Source organism: Heliangelus exortis, chromosome 2, assembly GCF_036169615.1.
Source record: "Heliangelus exortis chromosome 2, bHelExo1.hap1, whole genome shotgun sequence".
Classification (NCBI taxonomy): Eukaryota; Metazoa; Chordata; class Aves; order Apodiformes; family Trochilidae; genus Heliangelus; species Heliangelus exortis.
The window spans coordinates 118,549,529-118,567,094 of record NC_092423.1 but is presented as its reverse complement, the minus strand read 5'-3'; the positions used below and the strand labels follow the sequence as shown (position 1 = coordinate 118,567,094).

The 17,566-nt window shown below is 38.9% G+C and overlaps 1 protein-coding gene across 5 annotated transcripts in view; it reads left to right on the top strand.

Moving 5' to 3' along the window:
• The window catches only part of EYA1 (EYA transcriptional coactivator and phosphatase 1), a 151,831-nt gene that overhangs the window by 83,329 nt on the left and 50,936 nt on the right, over window positions 1-17,566 (top strand). For 3 of the 5 annotated variants that reach the window (XM_071737770.1, XM_071737767.1, XM_071737766.1), the window contains exons 6-10: window positions 113-182; window positions 565-710; window positions 4,869-5,006; window positions 11,465-11,547; window positions 11,923-12,109. In XM_071737770.1, coding sequence (XP_071593871.1) covers window positions 113-182; window positions 565-710; window positions 4,869-5,006; window positions 11,465-11,547; window positions 11,923-12,109 — 624 coding nt within the window. The remainder of the gene's footprint in view (window positions 1-112; window positions 183-564; window positions 711-4,868; window positions 5,007-11,464; window positions 11,548-11,922; window positions 12,110-17,566) is intronic. The other 2 variants (XM_071737769.1, XM_071737768.1) reach the window with 1 other exon arrangement.

Below are 17,566 nucleotides of genomic sequence, written 5' to 3'. Positions count from 1 at the left end.
TTGAATTTAATTAAAACCTTGTTAATACTCTGAAATTCTATTAGGAAAAATAATATTTTTCTTTGGTGTGTGTATTTACACTTCTGTGTGCTTTCTTTTCTCCTTGGTGCAGCAATTGGAAGCAGTGGTTTCAGCCCAAGACAAACACACCAGTTCTCCCCACCACAGATTTACCCTTCCAAGTATGATATCTTTTAAAAATAATAATAGTAGTTGTTATAATAATAACTGAAATAGGCAGATTTTAACCTCATTTAAAATAATAATTGGGTCCATCTGTTAAGTCATAGTTTAAACCGCAGCAGCTTGCAGGGAAAAAAAATATTTATTTTTTTTTTAATGCTAAGAATGTATTTGAAAAATATTTGGAAAGTTCTTATTTTACTTTTTCTTTTATTATTGATGTCATATTGTTGTTTTGTCTTTGTTTTACAGTTTCTGTTGTCTAGCACAGCCTATGATTATGTATTAATGAAGTAGCAGGATTATAATAAGGCTAAAAATAAGTGCCAACGTGTGTCTAATGCTGCCTCTATCCTATTTTCTGTCATTTGTAATCAATAGCAGACCATACCCACATATTCTTCCTACCCCCTCTTCACAAACGATGGCTGCGTATGGGCAGACACAGTTTACGACGGGGATGCAGCAAGCTACAGCTTATGCCACCTACCCCCAGCCTGGTCAGCCTTATGGAATCCCTTCATATGGTAAGAAATCCTGTCTGTGTGATTTTGCTCTAGAGGTAAATATTTTTTAGAACAAGATTACTTGAGCCTTGCATCAGTGCTTAGTGGGAGAGTTATGCTTTTAAGCATTTCTTGTGAAATTTATTGAAGACTGGTAACTCCCCCATTGGGGTGAGTGATGCTTAATTTCTGTATTAAAGAGCTAAGAAGCTACTCAAGGGAATGAATCTGTTTTGGGATTGAGGAGAGAAATTAATTAGGTTTTTATTGGTGATAAATAAAAAAGAGCAGTAAAATGGGAAAAGAGATCTAGGGACCTCCATTACCCAAGCACAGCTTCTGGTGACTTGCTGAGGAGCTCAGCTCTCCAGCAAGGCAGTAGGGTAAGTCGGTCTCAATTTCAGCTATTCCAGATTACTGGAACCCAAGTGAATCAGTGAAGCTCCACTGGTTTTCATCAGGTGAAAAACTGATTCAAAAAGACCCCCCACCAAAAAAATCTCACTTTCAATGTGTTAAAATTCCCTTCGGGTGACAACTGAAGTAAATTGCCACTGAAGCTTTGTTTTTCTGATGAAGGAGATAGTACTAAGAAGCACATATTAAAAAAAAAAAAATTAATTTAAAAACAAGCTGCTATGGGTGAGACCATTTTGCTGCCAGACTGTCTGCTGGCAAACCACACAGCAGTTCGGCAGTGTGGATGTGTTATTAGAAAATAGGTCTTATACTCCTCTGGGGGAGTACATTAAAAATATACAACTCACATTCTTTTAGCAGTGTATTTTGTAAAGATACACTCAGGTAATAGAGGTTTTATACCAAAAGGACAGAACTCACCATACAAGCCGTGTCACTTAACATAATTAGAAATTTTAAGTGCAAAACTGGTGAAAACTTCACCCTGAAATCTGCAAGCTGGAATCTACTGGGTCTTAAGTATATCCCACAGCAGAATATTTGGAACATTAGGTACAAGAAATATGCAAAAATTTTTATTTGTATAAATATGTTTCAATAATATTTCATCAGTAATTATGATCCAGGGAAGCATTCTTCCTGTGGCTACAGCCTTGACTGCTTACTGCCAAACATATGGTTATGAACATGAATTGGATGTTTCAGTTTCATTCCACCTATTTTAAACTTGCACAAACAAAACATTTAAAGGCCATTTAAACTACCTGTTCAAGACCACAGTGGTGGGCATGATTTTTTTCCCCCAGTGACCACAAGCCCATATTGCTGATTACAGCTTGTTTGCTGTTTCCATCTGATTCAGATGGTGTGATAACAGATTACCCTTTTTCCCACAGTTCTTTTCTTGATTTGCTTCTCCTGTGGACACCTTGTGTTCATACTTGTCTGGTTGCGGTGGCTGAGGCATCCCAAACAGTGACTTTTTTGGGTTTTGCTTGGTTCCTCTGGATATAATCCTGACCTCACTGAAGTCAACTCTAAAGCTCCCACTGATTTCAGCAAGGCCTTGATTTCCCTGCTTGACTTTAGTTGCCTGACTGTCGTCAGAGCTGTAATTGAAAGTTGCTTTACTTGGCAACTGCTCACCAGGGGTTAACGTGCCTGCCTGGTCTTTTGTTTTGTTTGGGTTTTTTGCCCAGACCATCCCCAGTGCCTGCAACTTCAGATGATTTTGCCTAATGTTTTACATTACAGAGCTGCTTTTGACCACTGAACCCCCTGGCTCCTGAGCCAAGTGGATTTTAACGGGTTTTGTTCTTTTCAGACAGTGCCTCGTGACTGGGGCTAATGTTCTCCTCACTGATGTACTTTATAACAGTAGCATATAAAAGTGAATAACCATTAAAAGTTTCTGGGACCTAACACCACATATATTTTTGCATATTTGAGGAACATCATATAGTCTGTGTTCCCAAAATATAAATTAAATGGGGAACACTGACATGCACATTTGCACCAAGGAAGAACTGAAGCCTTGTTTAGAGCCAAAATTCTCCTCTTGGGTCTGCAGCTTAGACCCCACGTGTCAATCTGCCTTGCCTTTGTCTCATCCAAGCAGAGAGCTTCCAGCACGTGGTGACTTACAACATAGGTGAAAGAAAATCTCGAGTTGGAGTGGCAGGCATCTTTCTTTTTGTTTCTTTATTCTGGGTCTTACTGCAAGCAAAAGCATTTGCAAATTTACACATTGATATCCCTCAAGTTTTCTGGGAAGGTGCTGCCTTGAATGCAGCCTTAGCCTCTTGATTTTTGTACTCCCCCACCTCCAACATGCTGCAGTTATGCAGGCAGGAAGGGGGGTGGAAGGGAATGCCACTGACAGCTGCCTCCCAGGGGCTCCTGGCTCTGGTTCATCTGCAAAGCCCCTGAGGAGGCTGGAGAATTTCCTGAAGCTCCCTCCTTCTGCTTGCTCCAGTACCAGCATCCAGCACAGGCTTTGCTTACCAACTTCTTTTCTTACCAGACTCTGGCAGTCCCCTTATGTTTTCTTGCCATCCCTTCCTGCTTCTTTGTGTACATTAGGCTTGGGAGATGAAGAAGGGAGCATCAGGGTTTGATGAGTGAAGGCTTTCTGGATGAGAGCAGGTGGGAAGAGTAGGTCCCAGGAGATGAAAGGCTCTTTACAGTGTGGAGGTTTGTAAAAGGGCACGTCAATGCCAAGTTGTCTTCACTCAAGTGGCATCCTCCTTCTGCTTCCTTTAATTGTCAAAAACCTGCTAGAAATGTAATGCTAGATTTAGTTAAACTTTCTCTAAGCAATATTTAATTAGTGTGTTAGAAGTCCTTAAACAGGCAACAAATAGAGGTCATTGGTACAAAACCATCCATAGCAGAAGTTTCCCCTTGGAAACGAGGTGTCAGATTCATCATTGGGATTGTTTAATTGTAACATGAAACAGAAGCAGTAAGGAAGCATCAGGGAAAAGCAAGCAAACAGGCTTAGTCTGCTAGTTAGCAGGTTTGGCAGAGGGACTTGAGGGTAATTAATGACAGCAGTAGAAAAATAATGATTTAAATGACAGAAGAAAATATGCTACCATTTGTATATAGGGAGATACTGATGTTTTGCAAACACAGAAACTTCTCAGACCTCTCCTACCTTCAAACGTTGAATACTGACTGTTTAAAAAGAAAAAAAAAGTGGATCCAGGAAATGGACGTAGATTAACAGTAATTTTCAAAGGAATGTTACTAATTCACACTTAGTTAATTCAGTTCAAAAACTAACATTGTTTCTGAACAATGAGGTATCACTGAATGCCACAGTGAAACCTAAGAGTATTGTATTACTTTTCCATTGCTTTGGCTATAATTATTTTTAAATGGTAGTTCATGTTGGGACCTTATAATTAAAACTAAGAGACAGAGGCTGGATTGTGCACACCTCCTCGGTGTTTCGCTTGATGATATTTATTTGCTTGTTGCCTTACAAATTAGAGGAAGGATCACTGAAATATGGTCACGAGTCATTCATTTAATTGGACTTAGGATTCTTTTATTGCTAAATTTGGAAATGAGAGGGTAATGTGATGTGTAATGGATTTCCCTGTCAGTGGAGATTAATGACTCTCTGCTATGTTTTTCCCAGTTTGAGAGATTCCTTCAGGAATAGCTCCTGTCAACGAGGTGTTTATTTGTTAAAAGATTGGATGCCTCCTATAGTGTTTAATTAGCTTTGAAAATCATCATTATACTTAATGTTCTTAGTACTTTTTATCCACTTCTAATTCCTTAGAAAGCCAGCACACTCAGAGCTATGTAATTTTCATGTAGAAATATTATACAATGCAAATCTCAGTTATGTCATTAATGGGTGGATAGCAGGAGAGCTTGGCTAAGCTATGCTTCATTAAAATCATATAAAGTTGCTAATCTACCTCTGTGAAATGTCATGAATATATGGAAAAGTTAGCCTCTGGCAGGAAAGCAGAAAAGGAATAATGCAACTTCCTGTTCATGTATAAATTTCTTTTGCAGTTATTGGAAGCCCAGTTTTGAATTTAACCTCTCCCTGGTGAACTTCAGTTTTATGTGTGCTTTTAGACTGCCCTTATCCCACTCATTTATGCATGCTCTCAGTATTTGTTCTCTCATGCATGGGTAGTAGGTATATGTTAAAAGTGCTGTTAATGAAATGATTTTATTTTCCATCCCTGTTTGAATATGAACAAATAGATTTGCTGTCACTAACTGATTTAGGTGCATTGTGGGCAGGCATCAAGACAGAAGGTGGATTGGCTCAGTCACAATCACCTGGACAGACAGGATTTCTAAGCTACGGTGCCAGCTTTAGCACTCCTCAGCCTGGACAGGCTCCTTATAGCTACCAGATGCAAGGTCTGTATGAACAGATATTACCATTAATTAGATATAGTTAATGCTATGGAGGTTTTTTCTCCCTTGTTTCTTTGCATTCCTGGGAAAAAAATGAATGTTTGCTCGAGCACTTACTCTGATGTTATTGGAGTTGAAGTGATGGTTGCCTTTGCCGAGAGCAGTGACGGGCCAGCTCTCAGCAGTTTGGAAGAACCCTCACTTAGAGACTTCATTAATTGTTAAATAGTGAAGTGTTGTAGTGTTACTAGAGTAAAAATGTATCTCCAAATAGCACTGGTTTAACAAACAGTGAATGTGACAAAGCCAGTCCTGGAAAACGTGTCAGGATTATGAATTTAGGAAGTGCCAAATATAATTTGACACCTGCGTGTGTTTGGGGAGGGAGCAGATAAAAATACCTACTGCAGCTGTGGAGGTAGCTAAGTAATGATTGAAGTCTGTTTCTTTGAAGTCTATTTAAAAGCTGTAAGTCTTTGTATGTGTGGGCTATTATTATCAATTATATTTTGTAGCCTTGCTTGCCTGTTCAGTTTACTTAATATCTTTCCACCTTGTTCTTCCAATTCCTTTCTGTATTGGGAAGTTGCTGGGTTCACCTTAATCTGTTTTTTCACCCTTTTAAAGTAAATATTTTTTTAAAAACCTTTGCTTTCTACAAATAGCTAATTTTGGGTGTCTAGTGAAGGACTTTTCACCTCTGAATTTGACAGTCGAAATAAGGTGTTGTAGATTTTGGAACTGTTGAAATAAGTGATCAGTCACAGAATTGGACCACATTTTTTTTTTTAAATTTAGCACCTTTTTTATTACTATGCTCCATTTAAACTCTATGCCATCATGTAAATGCTTCATGGAATGTCTTGAGATACGAGTGCTTTCAGAGACCAGGTGACTGAGGTTTTGCTTTTGCTCCATGGCTTTCAGGGTATATGGGTCCAGTCCTTCACCCAGACACAAGAGAGATATTTTGGGGTTGTTTGGGGTTTCTTTGAATCCTCTTTTGAGCTGTGTGTGGAGTAGCTTCATAGGGCAGAAGCAACCATTAACAGCTGAAGTATTGCTTACTTGTAGTGTGCTCTGAAAAGTAAGGGGAAGATAGTATAAGAGGAGTAAGCAAACTTCAATCTACATGCTGTATAGTAGTGATTTTCTGCTCATCAGAGTACCTACAACCATAAATAGGTTACTGGTTTTGTTTTCTGCAGATAATCACACTAAAACCCACATACACACATACCCTTCTCTCAAAGAAACTCCTCTTTAAGAGAGAGCTCAAAGTGCTTGGCAACAGCAGTTTCAAGGACCTCCTGGATCAACATGCTGGATTTTAAGGAACTGATAATTCATTGTCACTAGGAAGTAGAGTTATTGAAAAATCATTTCTATGTTGTCTAATTTCTATTGCACTATTGCAGTAGTGCCTTCATGCCACAGTTATGTATCTGCATCCTTTTCTGCTAACTTATAGGGCCAAATGAAAACATGGTCCCCACAGAAGTTGGAGGGTAAAATAAAATGCACAGACTTATTGGGGGCTAATGTAACAATAAAGCTGAAACACCTTAGGCATTATGAACAGATGTCACCCTAATAACTAATACAGCTGTATTAGTTATCTAACAGCTCTAAAGGTGGCTGGTTTTGTAAGGTACAGCAAAGGGATGTCAGTGAAAAGGGATTTTAGGGAGGACAATGAATTAGTTTTGCAGATGTCTGTGGGGAAGTCACTTGATAGAGGGAGGAAAGGAGCAGTAGCATGGGATCATGTGAGAGAGTGGTGGTTGGAAAATTTTAAAGAGTAAGTAAGTTGTGAATTCTGGCCTTAGTAGAGCAAAGCTAGGACTCAGTCAATGGATTACATAGAGGTGTGTCATAAAGGGTCTTGCTTTGTTTTCTGTGATATTCAAAATCAGAATTGTCAAGCTCATGAAAGGGTGGTGGTTCTCAAGAGATAACAGAGTAAGATCTTGAGAAATGTTTCAGCTGTACACACTGAAAGGCAAGGATCTTAATATATTCTGCAGAAGATTTGTTGAAGATGACTCAGTTGTTGAGCTCTAATGAGGGGGGGGTCAGAAGCATTGATTTCATGACAGTATTGTCTGCAGGGCTGAGGGAGGAGGTCTGAGCTTGGGTTCTGCTCCAGCTGTGCCTTGCTTGGACTGAGAGCTGCCTGGAAGGCAGCTGATCACTGACAGCCTGGCCTGGGGGGAAGAGCCTCAGGTCAGAGTGGGAGAGTGTGCATGTATGTGATTTCATTTGTATTCATGAACTGCACGGTGTGTGGATGAGGGAAGCACTCGCCTCCTACAGAAACCTTATAGACCATAGGAATGGAAATAAGGAAAACATTTCAAATGAAAATACTGGTGGAGTTTGGAAGCTAACTAGAAAAGAATGACATTGCTGAATGGTCTTTCCTGAAGTTAAATTTTGACAGTATCTATCTATACTGTGCATGAGAGTATGTGTCTTTTTAATGTTTTCGTTAGGCTAACCTTTGAATTTGAAACTACTTTAAGTTGGCTTAATTCTTCCTTTTGATTGAACAGATGTTAAAAGTAAACAGGAACATTTGCTTCCTTTTCCTCACTTAATTTTGGAAGGAGAACCTATTCATAGTTTCAACTATTATTTAAAGACAAAACTGATTCTCTTGATAGAAGACATGGGTAGAGCTGCACAGTTGTTTGTGCAGAAACCTCCAGAGAGGGAAATGAGTTTATTCTTCTGTTCTCCAGCAGTATATGGGCAGACTTCAGCCTCAGCCTTGTCATAGCCTGCAGTAGCCATTCTTCATCTTCTGTGTGTGGCTGCTGAGCTGCTAAATGGAGATAATGGACCCCCACAACCTACTTCACAACCGAGCACTACAGGACAGCCTGCTCAGGGCCCTGCTGGCTTTCTTACTTGCAGTAAAGGGGATTTCCCAGCAGCCTTGCCCTTGCCGTGCTCATAGTCCCTGCCTGGGGTTACCTTCTGCTTGAAAGCTTTGGAATTATTTTGGTTCCTCTCCCCGGGGCGAATGTCTCCCTGGGATGTAAAGGTGCTGCCTCGTGGTGTGTGTGCAGCCAATTAAACTCAGTGCTTTTCCTGACCCTGCTAAAATTACAGTGTGATTAGTCACTGAACAATAGTGGAGGGAGAGACTGCCAACTTCTGAAAATTATGAGGAAAATCGCTGCTTGCGACTCCTTACTGAAGTTATTCTGCTAACTGGATTTTTTTGTTTGCTACAAATTTACAATTCCTGTGAGAAAGGCTGCAGATGGGAGTGGGTGACAAGAGCACCTAGGCAGTTCTGCCACCCTGTCTCCCTAACCCCACAACCTTTATTTTAATAAGTATGCTCCTTAAGCTGTTTTTCATGGAAGTTGCTTCATAGATGTTAGAAAGACCACTTAAATGAGAAATGGCTGAGGGAATGGACCGTTCTTCCTATATTGGCACTGTTATAAGGATTGCTCAGTGAGGATAAATGGAGTGGAGAAGGGCTGGGGGAAATAGCAAGGGAAGAGCTCCATTTCCAGCTGTCTTCTTGAGTATCCTTTTGGTTGTGATAAAAGCATGGCTTTTACCCTGCACCCAAGTATCCTACAGCTGGAAGGCTACTAGACCTGTGATGAGCACCAGCATTGTTTTAGTTACCAAGACTGTGATGTCTGAGAATATATTAACCAATTGGTTTGGGATTGCATCCACAGAAAAGTAAACGTTAAGGTATTCGATTATTATTATACGGTATAAAAATATTGTGCTGGATGGCTGAGCAGTTACTAGGACAACAAGGGAGAGTTTGCCAAGGTTTTTTAAATGCTGTAAGCAAACGGAAGAAACCTTGAGTTTAAATAGCCCATCTGGCCGTCTCAGGCTTTCCCAGGAGAGCTACACTAAACTTCTGCCACATACGTTGTACCCTGATGATAGACAGAGCCCATGGCAAGGAGGCTGAGCCAGGAAAGCAAATGGACCTGTGGGGCAAATGCACAGGGGAGGGCCACATCCTGCGCCTTGTGGCAGCCCAGGGGTGAGCCTGTGTTGTGGTCCCAGCAGGGTCCAGCCGCCTTCCAACGCTGCCTGGGATTCCCAGCTTTAATGTGGGTCCTCACTCTTGGCAAAATAGACCTTTGACCTGCAATTTACAGCTTTTATCACGTTTAAAAGTTACGTAGCTGGCTAGCTTAGGACAGTAATTCTCGTGCCTTTCATAGGGGCTCTTATTTTTGTGTTTGTTCAGCTAAGGCAGGAACAGCAGCTCAATACTGTGCTGCAGCCGATTATTTAAAAAACAAATGGCTAAATTGGAGTATTTCTAAAACAACTTTAGACCAGTAGTTCTGGGTGGCCCACAGAGCTCTTTCTGAGAAACCTGCTTCATGTTTGTTACGGTCTAGGAGACCCCTACCCCTCCTCCATAGGAGCCAGTGCTGACCATGAGATGAAAGAGAGAGCTGCATGTTAGTATGTGTGTGTCTTTGTCTGAGAGGGAGAGATGCTGACTGGCATGTAATTACTTTTCTCATTTGCTCTTGCAAATTATTTGCCAAACTTTCTGTGGAAAGATAATGTATTCCTCAAAAGAAAAAAAAAAAAAAGTTTGGATTTTTTTTTTTTTCTTTTTATAACTGTTAAAGAACTTTTATATCTTTTCAGAATGGTTCAAAGCATGCACCTATAAAGCTTGTGTTAGCAATAGTGTTAGAAATAATTTCAGAATAAAAAGACACAGTGACTTACATTCTTCCAGCCAAAGCACTCTTAGAAATAAAATAGCATTTCAAAGTTTTGCAATTTGAAATATTTTTCATCTGTATTTTGGCTCTGGGGTTTGTTATAATAAAAAATAACATCTGTTTTCCAATTTTAAATTAAATTTAAAAGAACATGTTTTTCTCATTAGTACTGTTTATCTGCACTATCTGCTAAACTTGGATGTCAACTCTTCTGCTGGAATAATCTGATTTTAGTTCACAGGATTAGTAGCATCTATCAACAACTACAGAGCTTTTGTTCTAATAGTAAATACAAGAGAAGTGTTTACAGTCATTATCACACCTTAAGTCTAAGCTTCATCTTTTACTCCCATTGGTGTTAGACATCTACTGCGAGGCTTAACTTATGTGTCTTTTTAGTAACTTCTGCAGTCAAAGCATTTAAATATTTTTGTTTCTGACTTTATAGCTAGGATGCCTATTGGTTGGGGTTTTTTTTGTTTAAAAAAAGAAAATAGCTCCCAAATGCCTGCTAGGGGTTGTACTAAGCATGCAGCCCTGTCTGCATTCTTTGCTGTTTGGAGCTGCAAGAAATGTCACTTTTCCCAGTGAGTAACCACTGCATAGGACTTGGCTGTTAAATGAGTTGTGTCGGGTAGATCAGAGGATCAGTGCATCTGCACTCCTGGTTCCCTGTCGATTTCCATCCCTCCTTGCCTGCTTTGCTCACCTGGAAGCTTTTGCTCCCAAAGTCTTGGTATATATTTGCACTAAAGCTGGGTTTCAGTGGTGAGGGAGGCTGTAAAGGACCCCTGAATGCGAGCTCTTCGTGGGCCGGTGCTCTCCCGCTGGACGAGTTCAATAGGTTGCCTCATTACAGACTTTCTGGTGGCTTGTGTAGCTTCACCCTGTGCATCCATATGTCTCAGCTGGTGGCTGTGTCACTCCCAGGTTATAACCAGCAAGAGCAAAACAGCTGAAAGGGGGTTGCTGCCCTTTTAGAGGAGCAGCTTCTCAGGTTAGGTATCAAACAAGAGCCCCATCTGTCAATTTTTGGTGGCTTGTGGGGGGAGGAGGGTGGGGAAAGCAGTAACTCCGTCTCTAGGCTGAATTCAATCCTGGGTCTGCCTTCTTAGAGAGGTACTTTTTTGCCCTTTTGTCATGCCTGGTAGACTCTGTGAAAAAAAAAAAAAGAAAAAGGTTTGTGGCCCAAGGCAGTGTATGATCGATTAGCAAAGCCTAATGGGTTGAGCTGGTCAGAGCAGGGAGTTAAGGGTTTTGCTGTTTCTTTGGGCATTGAGGCTCAGGGAAGGGAGAGGACCCAGACCTCAAAGGTGGTAGGAGAAACAGGGCCTGTGGGCTTCAGTGAGGGGAGATGGCATCTCTTGGGACAGGGATTGCAGTAATTGTTCAACGAAACCTGAAAGTAAAGGAACCCTCGTTACTTCCACAGCGCTGGGGATTCGGAGGGGTGGGACAGCCTAACGCTCTGTCAGAGCTGAGGTTGGCTCCAAATTCTTGTCTAAACTTCAAGTTTTTATTGCAATAATGAAACACAGGGGGTGAGAGCAATGAATTATCACTTTCCTTATATTAACATGTTACAGAGCTGATGACAACCAAATCGGTCAACATATGGGAAATATTACTAATATGCCATATCCTTATGTTATAATCGCACGATGGAAGTTATTTTCTGATACTGTGTTTTTGTAATTCACATAGCCTTTTTTTTTTTTATTTCAGGCAGCAGTTTTACAACATCATCAGGAATATATGCAGGAAATAATTCACTCACAAACTCGACTGGATTTAATAGTTCACAGCAGGTAAATTTGTAAATAGGAGTCAAGGAAACTTTGGCAAACTTAGAATGAGCATCCTCTGAAAAAATGTAACCCTTAAATAGATTAGCCTCATTTCAACTTAAACTCGTGTTAATAAGTGTTTTCTCTACAATTCATCATCTTCCAATGATAGAACTAATTGAATGGGTTTGATGTTTGTATTCACCCATCTTCAGTAGTGTGCCTAATAAACTGTTTGTGTGAGCAGACACAGTAAATTAAGTCTAATTTAGATTTCTTTGGTCCAGGAAGCATACATGCTGAAAGTCTGGCATGTGTTTGTAGTTATATTTTGGAATTTATACTAAAAAGTAGCAAAACTTTGATGGACTATTCAGTAGTCTTTTTGTCTTGCAGGAATATCCCTCTTATCCCAGTTTTGGCCAGGGCCAGTATGCACAGTATTACAATAGCTCACCATATCCTTCACATTACATGACAAACAGCAACACCAGCCCAACAACACCATCTACAAATGCAACATACCAGCTTCAAGAACCACCATCTGGCATCACCAGTCAAGCAGTTACAGATCCTGCAGCAGGTAATTACAAGGATTTTATGGTCCCCATGAAGCACATTTTTGTAAGTTGAAAGGTTGAATTGGAATTTTTTTGTGTGCAGTAGTTGATTTTTTTTTTCTTGTTATTTCTTAATCCTGAACCTGTGGCATGTCTTGCATAAAGTAGACTAAAGAAAAACTAAGATCAGTAAAAGTTTAAAGCTTGTACGAAATACAGATTGTTTGTATTTATTTGTAAAATGCTTATATTAAAACTGCAAAATATGGGAAAGTCTTTACACCAAACCAGAACCTGGGGATGTTAAGCTCTGTCTTCATTAAGATAAACTCCTTTGATTTTTTCCCCGAGACTAAAACTGAGAGGCCTTCAGCCCATAGCACAACTGTCCACTTAAAAGAGAGCTTTTGTGTTTTCACTTTTGGAGGACATAATAAAGCTTGTAATGGGGAGTTCAAATTCCACAAGTGTTTCCATTTTAAGAAAAAATTTTCAGTGGCTTGTCCTTCTTCCCAATCGTTTTACCTTTCTTGCTGGAATTTGGCAGTCTTTTACTAGTTGAGATATTTTTTTGAACATTTATGCCAAACTGCTCCAGCTGTCTTTGGAAATGAGAGGTGAAAAATAATTTTCCTATTGTTTTTTAAAAATTCAATTTTTTAGCAGTTCAGACATGTCAGTAGTTAGTTGATGGCAGAAGTTTGAAATCTGTCAGAGATAACAGCCAAGCCTGCAGATGTGTTTCTCAGTAATGCAGTAAGAAGCTTCTGTGATTTGGCAATCTTATCAGGAGGTTTCTTCTGGAGTATTTTTGGGGGAGGATTTTTTTGCTTTCTTGAAGTACTTGATGGAGCTGATCTTGCACGTGCAATGAGAGTTTAATATAACTTGCTAAGACTGTCTTGCTTTTGTGCATGAATTTGTACCCGAAGAAAATGTATACAGTGTTGTCTGGTTTGATATATTTGCTGAAAATAAGCAGGGAAGAAAATACAGCTGGTGTGTTTGGTTATATACATGTGTGTGCATGTGTTAAAGGAGTTTTTCTAAATACATGAATGCATATTGGAATCTGTAGCTTTTAGAACATATGGATGCATCATGGAGTCTGCATAATTACTCTGCTTTCCCTTTGTTTTTAATTTTTTTTGTTTGTTTTGTTGTTCTTTGTTTGTTTTAAGTTGGATGCAGCAAGTTCCTCTTACTGCAAAAAACAAACGTGGTCAAGATACTAAAATGGTATCATCTGTGTCTTGGTCTTCTGCAAAACCTTTGCATATATATTTTTTAAGTGGTTGATACTCCCAGAAAGACACAGTAAACAAATATACAGAGCGAGGAGGTATATTTTTCCCAAGCTCAAACTTTGTGGTTTAAAGACTGTCTTCCTATTAAAACAGTTTTCTGTGTTCTGTAAGCCTAGACAGAATTTTTCTATCAGTTGCTTTTTAGGAAGTTTTTCTTTTCTCGCTCAAATTTTCCAGACTGATTAAGAAAGTTTTGTCTGAACATCAGAAAGAAGTTGGTGGACATTCTCATGGCTGGGTCCACACCTAAACCCTCTCCTAGTTTTGCTTTCACATATTGTATGTCCATGGGTGTTAGACCTGTGCCTTGGCCATATGCACACCTTCTCTGCCATTGCTGGGACTGCCATCTCTTTCCCTGAGATCTTTATGTTACTGATATAATAATTTCAAAGAAGTTCAATCAAATGGTTTGCAAATAACAAAATAAGTAGGTATGGAGCTGGCTGCCTGTACCACAGACAGGGACATATTTAGGACAGTATCTGCTGTGGCCCCTGTATATTAGGAGGAGCTACTGAAAGCCACCTTTCTGCTCCCCTTCAACAACATTGTGACAGTCAGCAGAAGGTATAGGGCTAGGCTGAGATTTCTCCATTTGTCTTTATGCACTTTATGCATTTCAGTTAGGATCACACTTATTTAGGGTCCTTCTGTGTTGAGCAGAGGGAGGTAAGTACATGTACTTAGAGTTCAGTTCAACTGCAATCATAATCCTGAGGTGCCAAAGCCTCTCCACTGATACGAGAGCAGTTTAAAGAGGCTGATGTACCAGTATTGAGTCCCTGTCTTAAAAGCAGGTAAGAACTTTTTGCTGCCTCACAAGCCTTCATCCCTGGTATAAGGGAAGTTAGGAATAGTCAGTGAAGCAGTGCTGTTCCAGATATTTCCCCTTGAACAGTGTCAATTTTTTTTTTTTACTTTCTTCTTGCTGAAGCTTATTGCAAAGGCTCAGTTGAGGTCATACACAGTTTGCTTGGAAGATAAAGTGAGGCTGGAGTAAAAGGAAAGAGATAACATCTTGGAAGGGAATTCTGGTAGAGTGGGGACAAGTGAAAGGAAGAAGAAAACATCATATCAGAGAGAAGAAAATTCAGATTGGGTCTAAAGACAGAACAAAGGAGCAAACAACCCACATTTTAATTGCTATCAGTCAGATTGCTGTAGGCTATTTTGCTACATCTGGTCAAGTTAAGCTGGAATGCTGGATGTAAGGGCTGGTGGGGAGCAGTGCAGAGCCATCACATGAGGCTGCTGTACCCCTTTAGCAGGATGGGCTCCAGCTGCTGAATTGCAGCTGTTCTCACTGGATGCTGATATCCCTAGACACCTTCTATATTTAAAAAACATGTAATCTGTGCGGTTCTAAACTATGCCAGGACGAGCACAGAAGGGCCTTCAGACTTAACAGAGGCACCAGAATAATTTGACAGACATAAGTGGTTCTTATGAATTTGGGCCAGTAAGTGAAACAGAAGAGTCTGGTAAGAAACATGTGAAAAGACAGAAAGTAATTATCTGCTTTTTATGACATTTTTAGTAGAGCTTTGCAGACTCAGAAAGTTCAAATAATTTTACTTAAAATATGTTTAATTCCTTGTCCAAACAGAAAATAATCCTTTTATGGTTTCCCACAGTTCCTAGTTAAATATGCAAGCTTAGGCAGTCCAGGACATCCAAGCACTCTTGCAGAACATGAGTTTTTTCCATGTTCAGTGTTTCTTTTTTCTCTTTCCTTTGTGTATCTGAAAAATTTCTTCTACTTCAGTCATGACAAAACCTTTGATTGCACAGAGGTTAATAGTCCCTGGCTCTAGAAATAAGATATACAAACTAATGTTACTTTCTTGTAAACAGAGGGCTATATTTTTGTTAGTGACATAATTAGAAAATTATTAAACAAAACCATAAATCTCAGTATGACATTTCAAATTTTTAATGTCTTTTGCTTCAGACTTCATTGTCTGAAATTTTGATTGAGTTCAAAAGTAACAAATTTCAAAGTTGTTTTTCTGCTTGTAGCATTCTAACTTTTGCTGGACAAAATAAACTGTATTTTATCAGAATAAGAGCAACTTGTTATGTTCCTTCTGGGATGAGCTTTCAATCCATACAGGAGTAGATTATCCCAAGTGTGAACAGCAAGTTGCTTATTTTTCACATGGGATATGATGTGTCTGAGAAGTAATCATAATCAAAATTATTAAAAAAAAAATAAAAGTAGACTATTGATAAAAAATTCACTCTTCCAATACTGAAATTAATGAAGTAGGTATGGAGTGAACAAGAGGCAATATTTCATTATGTTATGTATAGGTAAGCTGTGCAGCTCCTTGCTGGAGGTCGTTGTGGATGCAAAAAGTTCGTGCAATTTGCTTACACAAACTAAAAGAGTGGATTTGCATGGATTCCAAAGGATCCCTGGGGGAAGTGAGTGAATTAGCATTGTGTCTGTCTGCCTTGTTTGCACTCTCCCACCAAATCACCTGCATTTGGCCAGTGCTGAAATTTGTGCTGGACACATGGAATTTGTCCTCAATCCAATATTCCTGCCCTGATGTTCTAGAATAATTAGAGGAACATTCATAACATGTATTTGTAAGAGTTAATGTAGAAAACTACTGCTTTTTCTAAAGCTTCAACAAGTTTATTTTTCAATCCATTATCACAACTGGTAACAAAATTCTTGATGTGTGCAAATTTTTCTTTAGAAATGCAGTCAAAAAAGCTGAATTTGTCCTTCTGTTTGGTATGACGCTGTATCTATAATTTAGCATACAGAGTTTCTCATAAGAGGGACTTGCATAATTCTTGTGATTTGATGTCTTTCCCTTTTCTTGGTTTCTGCTACGTATGTTTAAAATATTACTGGAAGAGGTTTTTTCATATTACTCACATACTTCACAATGCAGATTAAAAACCCCACCAGGGCTGTGTTAACCAACAAATATGTTCTCAGTCATGGGCCACCATTTTGCTCTTAAACACTAAACTTGTTTTTTGTTGAACACTGTGTCTCATGTAGTGTTACAAAAGGGAAAGCTACTTTTACAGTTTCTCCTTATCAAATTTCCTAACAATAAATAAGAGACAGGAATGTGAAAGCAAGCCAATAGACTATGTAGGCAACTTTTCACTGATACCTGTGTGGAAACAAATACTGACATATTCACAGTTCATTGCTGATCTAATAATTGCTCTTTTTCATAAATATAAATGAAGCCTAAATCTAGTGTAAATATTCATATAGGAGGGAAACAGAGAAGATTCTGTAAAATCAGAAATGAGATTGGATGCAATAAGGAATGGCAATGTCTGGCAGTGGTTTTGCTTTTGATTATGGTTGTTCTCCTGTTTTTGCATTAACAATGGACAAATTTTAATTCTATTGTATTGCATTCAACAACATATGGCCTGACTGTCACCAGATATGTGGACACTGAGAACTTGATGCACTTTTCTATTGATTTCTTTTAGGAGATAAATAGGTTGTTCATCATTGGTTTAGTAGGATTAAAATTGGCAATATTTTCAAATTGTTAGAAACGATAAATAAATAAGGAAGAAAGGCCTACAGTGGGGAGAGGTACTACCTGCCCATTATGGGATTGCTTCATCTTCTTTTCTTCAACACTGAGCACTGGAGAAAAAAATCTGTACCACTACAGAGCTTGTTAATATGATTGTCATAAATACCTAATAGACAGTGGCTTACAAAATATACACAACATTATATTTTATAATTATTTGGAATATACAATTCTAAATAAAAAGTCACCCAAGTCTTGAAATAAATTGGCATTTCTGCCAATATTTTTGAAAGTTTATTAGGAGTTTCTTTAAAATTCATAATAGTATGCTAGTAGTCCCTGATAGACAAACATTAGATTTATTTTTCAGAGGAAGAAGATTTTGAAATTTTGTCAAAACAACACTAAAGACATGTTTCTATGATCCTATCAGCGGACATTACTTTATTTCTTGCAATACTTACCAGGTACTTTTACTTACTTACTGCTATAGTAAGGGTAATTTTTTTAAATAGAGAAATTTAAAAAAAAAGAGTCCCCAAATGCCTATGTAATTCTGCTGCATCGTTTGATTCTAGTCCAGTTTTATGTAAGCACTAAAGCAAGAAGTTTGTGGAACAGTATTTTGTGTTTAGTTTTATTT